The sequence below is a fragment of the Protobothrops mucrosquamatus genome, unplaced genomic scaffold, assembly GCF_001527695.2.
Source record: "Protobothrops mucrosquamatus isolate PMUCROS unplaced genomic scaffold, P.Mucros_1.0 scaffold1511, whole genome shotgun sequence".
NCBI classification, from domain to species: Eukaryota; Metazoa; Chordata; class Lepidosauria; order Squamata; family Viperidae; genus Protobothrops; species Protobothrops mucrosquamatus.
In genome coordinates, this window is record NW_015387683.1 from 85,773 (window position 1) to 91,717 (window position 5,945).

General features: G+C 39.0%; 1 protein-coding gene across 1 annotated transcript; it reads left to right on the forward strand.

The window, feature by feature from the left end:
• Window positions 1-3,826: 3,826 nt before the first annotated feature.
• Window positions 3,827-5,602, forward strand: CCIN (calicin). The gene has a single exon (XM_015822260.1). The coding sequence runs from the start codon at window positions 3,827-3,829 to the stop codon at window positions 5,600-5,602; it is 1,776 nt and encodes a 591-aa protein (XP_015677746.1).
• Window positions 5,603-5,945: the final 343 nt, after the last annotated feature.

Consider the following 5,945-nt stretch of genomic DNA (forward strand, 5'->3'; position numbering starts at 1 on the left):
GCCAGTGGTAAATGTCCCAAAAGATTAATAAAATGCCTTCTTGTAATTTAAAACCACACAGTGCATGGTAACATTAATAGCGTTAACTTACCTTGAACAAAATCCTAGTCTTTTAGATACAATAAAAATTGAAGGGGTTTTTTTTCAACTACAAAGGTAAACCTTGTAGGGTAGGCAAGGCGGGTTGTATGTATGTATGTATGTATGTATGTATGTGTGTGTGTGTGTGTGTGTGTATGTATGCATGTGTGTGTGTGTGTATTTCAAATTCCACAATCTTTTTAATGAAATTTGTGATTTTTACAAACTGCTATTTTTAGTGCATAACCAGTTGAAAATACACTTTGGGCATCCATTTTAAGATTGCTACTACTGCTACCATACTAGATGATTGAAAATAAGAGATGAATAATATTCTAATCTTTGATTGAAAAAAAGTTCATTTCACTTAAACGTCAAAACTCAAAGAACAGCTTCAACATTCATAACAACATGTGTTTGAATGGCAGTAGGAAAAAGGAAGCATTATATATCCCACAACCCATGTTAAGTCGGAAGAGGCAAGGTCAGAGAATTTAGTTGGGAGGGCTGAGACGCACCTCTCCATGACACACACTACATTAGCCATTCTCTACACAGTTACTATAGCTTCACAAGTTATGGTTTATGACTTAGCATGGTATGTTTGTGAACATAACTAGTGCAAATATATATTTTTGTCCCCAAACTTTTGCTATGAGGAATTTTACTGGCTGTTCCCCAGATTCTGGTATTAGGTAAAATATATTCTATTTCCATGACTCATAAGATTTCTTCCCTAACATTGAAGCATTGTCTTTCTCTTTTGCATCAACTTTTGTTCTCCATACTCTTTTAATTAGACAGCACTGTACATAGCTTCTTGAATCCTTTTAGATTAAACTGAGAATGTTGTAGGAGGATGACTAGTTTTCTGGCTGACTCACTCTCCAGATGTTCTTACAGTGTTTTCTTACTGAAGTAGTGTAACATCTTAACAAAAGGAAAGTCCTGGAGAAACAACATTAAAGCAAGATGTGTGTCTACCACCTAACCAGAAGGAAAAAAAATGTACATTTAATACTGTAGCAAAATACCCTATACAAATGAAACTTAGCTTTACAGAACGGATATTTTTTTCTCATTTATGTCTCCAGACCACATTGTTATTAGTAAGTGCAAAAGCAGAAGGTAGGGGAAATTAGTTAGCCAAGCCCCAGGCACCAATACAAGAACCAACAATGTCTTTGTGAACAACTATGTGCATGTCCATTGAAAAACAAACCTTAGTGGGACTTAGTTCCAGAATTAGGTTTCAGCCCTGGAGTTCAAAAATCATGATACAATTATTATAGGGGAAACTCAAAACAGGAGAAAAAGATGTAAAGCAAAACAAATTTATTTTCTGAGTTTTTAAAGTAATATTTATTCTACATAACAAAATAATTTACTGTTCAAACAGACATCCATTCAGAATATTGCATTGAAAGCAGATGTTTTTAATTGTCCCTATTTTGGGAAGTGAAATTCTAAAATTTAAGAATCATTGAGGATGCAAACTTAATAAATTAGTAGTAATGGTGATGGTAAATAATAAAAAAAACCTATTTACTAACATTCACATTTAGTAAATATATAACAAACATTCTGTGGATTAAAATATGCTGGTTTTATGGAACAATTACGTCAGAAAAAGAGGCTCTGAAAGCATTGCTCATTTGTTGCATCTTAAAAACTAATTGCTAGTAAAACAGCAGAGTTCCAAGGCTGTGATACCAATCTGGTTTAAACGTAATGAATGAAAACTAGCTGGGGGGGGGAGCTAAAGACCACCAGGGCTAATAGAAGCAAAAGAGTTGGAGGTAATAAAAAAAAACACAAAAAATGGTAAAGCAAAAGAGGAAAAGGTTATTGGAGTTACTGAAAGATTTAGGAGGCAAGTCAGCAGTTATTTAATCTGGGAATGCCCATTGTTCACTCTGCAGAGTGCAAAGTCAGAGTTCTTAGAAAAGAGCCTTTGATTTAGCAATTGTGAGACAGGAAAACAAATGTTTGTGACTTGTAAAGAAATAATCTGCTGTAAAAGTAAGTGAAATTCTCCTCAGGGTGGTAGGAAGTACAATGAATTGTTTACTGTTATCCTCTGGGATTTTTTTTTTTTTTAAAAAAACCTCTCATTCTAATTTACAGCCCTGGAATTCCTGTTGGTCTTTTATCGAAGTATTTAACCAGGTTTCGCTCTGCTGAGCTTCCAAACCCAAACAACATTGAACCCAGAACACCAGCTGCAATCTTTTCTGAGTTAGTTAGATCCAGACAGTTATCCATACCTTGGTTAGATAATACCACAATTCTGCTAGTGCAGTGGTTCTCAACCTGTGGGTCGGGACCCCATTTGGGATCGATCGACCATTTCATGGGGGTCGCCAAGCAAGGCTGTCCGCCATTTTTTTGTCCGCCATTTTTTTCCCCTTTTCCGGAGGGTGCCTTACCTCCCTTGGGCTGGGCCAGCTGGTGGTCGGCCTGGTCCGTCTCTGCCGCTTGCCAGCTACGCCTCGGCCGGCGCAGGGGGCGGAACCACGCATGCATGGCGTTCCCGGGCAGGGGAAGTCCTCGACTTACGACCGGTTGGGTAGTCCTCGACTTACGACCGGTTTAGTCCTCGACTTACGACCGGTTTAGTCCTCGACTTACGACCGGTTGGGGTCGCGGCATTAAAAAGGTTGAGAACCACTGTGCTAGTGCAATGTGCTTACATGTGTTTTGTCTTGAGTAGTTAGAAATTAAAACTGATGTTGTACGTAGGTATTATCCAATGAACGTAACAAGACCGTAATATGCCTATGTTGAAAATCTAAAAAATTATCAATTTTCCACAAATAATTGAAAAGGTTGGTCCAAATCTTTTGAAGCCATAAATGGTTAAATTCATCATCATTGCAAATGAAAAAAAAAGAATATTTAGAAGTACCTGTTCTACATAACAATTACTATAATTTGTTATTAAACTAGGCTGATACACTGAGAATATTGTAATGAAAAGATATATTTCTAATCTTCAGATGCTGTCTACAATTACAGGATATAGCGTGGGGGGGGTCTTCTGTATTTTTCCCAAGCACAAAACATTTATCTTCGGGGGTTGCACTTAGCAGTTCTGCGGCCAAGTTCTTTGAATTATTTGAATGATGTTTTCAGCATTTATTTTAACTGTTTTGTTTCTTATTTTACTGCTCTTTCTGCCCTGTTTACCCTTTAGGGAAAGGAAAATCAGATTAATTAATCAAATTACCATTCAAAACGACTGGGAATTGTGACATTTGTGATCCAAAGAATATCAAGCTGAGGAAAACTTTTCTAGGTAATGTAAGAAATTTATCTTCTGATTATAAGTATTATTTTTCTTTCTGAAGCAAAGCTGGAGGTGAGCAGTATTCAGCTTCGAAGTAGGAAGAGGCTCCGATCTGTAGTGGGTGTCCTTGCTGTACTTGTTGTTAGCTCTTATTTTCCTGAGACCTCACAGCCACAGTGAGAAAGAAAAGGCTCAACTTCTTTAGGAAGTCACCAACAGATACAGTGAGTGCATCCATACTGGATCTGGAATAACATTCGTATATTATCCAAATGCTGCACAGAAGCTTTTTACAAATTTCAAAAAGCTGCTTTCAGTATAGGTCACAGGTAATTGTGACCTGGTATCTACATCTACTGACATCACTCCACTGCATTCAAAGTGAGGTTTTCAAGCCAAGAGAATCTAGGCTTTTACCATCATCCTCAGCTTCAGACAACCTTGACCCAGCTAAACATGAAGATGCAGTTTACAGAAAAGAACCACAACAGTTTTCTGATACAGGCCCTTAACAAACAAAGAAAGAACAAGGAATTTTGTGATGTGGCTCTCAGCGTGGACCAGACTGTCTTCTATGCCCACCTCAATGTCTTAGCAGCTATGTCTCTCCATATAAGGAGTTTGATATCCAGCAATGATATGAAAGCAGATGACGAACTCTTTATTATCATTGATGCGAAATTCCTGAGCCCTGCCTTAATGGAGGAGTTGCTTGATTACTTCTATACTGGGCGGATTGTGATTTCAGAGAAGAATGTGGAGGAACTGCTGAAGGGAGCCAAGTACTTCAGTTCCCAAACTTTAAGAAGTCACTGCTCCGACTTCCTCCTCCGGTCCCTCAAAATGGAGAACTGCCTCCAGTACATTCTGATAGCCACCACCTACGACCTGAAGGACATAAGAAATGCTGCCTATGATGGGATACGAGAGAACTTTCATTATTGGGTAGGGCCTCAGGGCATATCAGAATTTATGCAATGCCCTTATCACGTCTTCAGCAGATTGCTTAAAGAGGAGAATCTTCATGTGCAAAACGAAGATCAGATCTTTCTTGCTCTCCTTCAGTGGATAAAATATAAAAAGAATGAAAGGGAGAAGCATTTTAAAAAGTGCTTTGCCTATATACGTTTAACAGCCGTTTCTACCAAGACGCTACTCGCAGGCTGTCGGGAAGTGCTGCTCTTTGCAGACCACACTGGACCTCTCTCCCGAATAGAGGCTGTGTTGAGTGAACGTAAACAAGGAAATCCTCAAAGTTTGATGCTTCAACAAAGGAAGGGGGCACTAGTGGACTCAGTATTAATCTTAGGTGGACAAAAGGAGCAGGGTAAATTCAACAATGAAGTGTTTGCCTATGTAATTGGAGAGAATATCTGGATGAAACTCACAGAAATGCCTTACAGAGCAGCCGCACTCAGTGCGGCTTCATTGGGGAAATTCATCTATGTCTCTGGAGGAACTACTGAGCAGATCTCCGGGCTGAAGACTGCCTGGAAGTACGATATGGATACCAACACATGGATCAAACTTCCAGATCTACCAGTTGGTCTTGTTTTCCATAGCATGGTGACTTGTGGAGGCGCAGTGTACTCTATAGGAGGTAGTACAGCCCCAAGAAAGTATATTTCCAGTATCTACAAGTACGATGAAGGCAAAGAGAAATGGACTCTTGCTGGGAAAATGAGCATACCTATGGATGCAACTGCCCTGATCACCAAGGGAGACAAGTCTATTTACATTGTGACAGGGAGATGTCTGGTAAATGGGCGCTTCTCACGAGTAGGCGTGTTAGATTGCTTTGACACTGAGACCAGGAATGTGGTCCAGTATATCACTTTTCCCATTCAATTCAATCATAAGCCCTTGCTGTCATTTCCGCATGAGAACATTTTGAGTATACAGAGCCACAAAGAGAGCATGGAAATAAATCTGCAGAAGATTAAAGTTAGCAAAACCTCAAGCCTTGTGCCTCTACTGCCAAATAACTATAGTCTGGATCTGTCACATGCAGTGTGTTCTATTGGGAATAACAAAGTGTTTGTATGTGGTGGACTTATTTGTCCCGGTGACAAACGTCCAGAGGAGTATTCTATTAATCGGAAAGCCTATATGTTAGACCAAAGCAATGGGGAATGGAGGACTTTAGCTGAGCCTCCAGAAGCTCTTGATTGTCCTGCTTGCTGCATGGCTAAGTTGCCATGCAAGGTCCTCCAAAAAACTGTAGTCAATTAATTTGTGAAACCAAAATGAAACAATCTGTAGCAATAAAGATTGACTGAAATGCAGTTTACAGATACATAGATGGACACTTCCTTTTGTCCCTTTATCATAATATGTAAATGTAATTAGGATGAGAATACAGGAGGGGGATATGGCACTTATCCAGGGTTAGAGGCACAAAATAATCAGCTAGAGATCATGTGCAATACTAATATAGTTAAAAATGTTTTGTTCTGTGATTTTTATGTTAAATATTTAAACATATCTCAAAACAGTGGATTAACAACTAGATACTAGTTTGCTCAGACACAAGAGGCAAGGCAAGGGCCATTACTGTACCTTCTCACTTGACCTG

Coding starts and splice junctions, on each gene's coding strand:
- CCIN (XM_015822260.1), top strand. CDS start 3,827: ATGAAGATGCAGTTTACAGAAAAGAACCACAACAGTTTTCTGATACAG.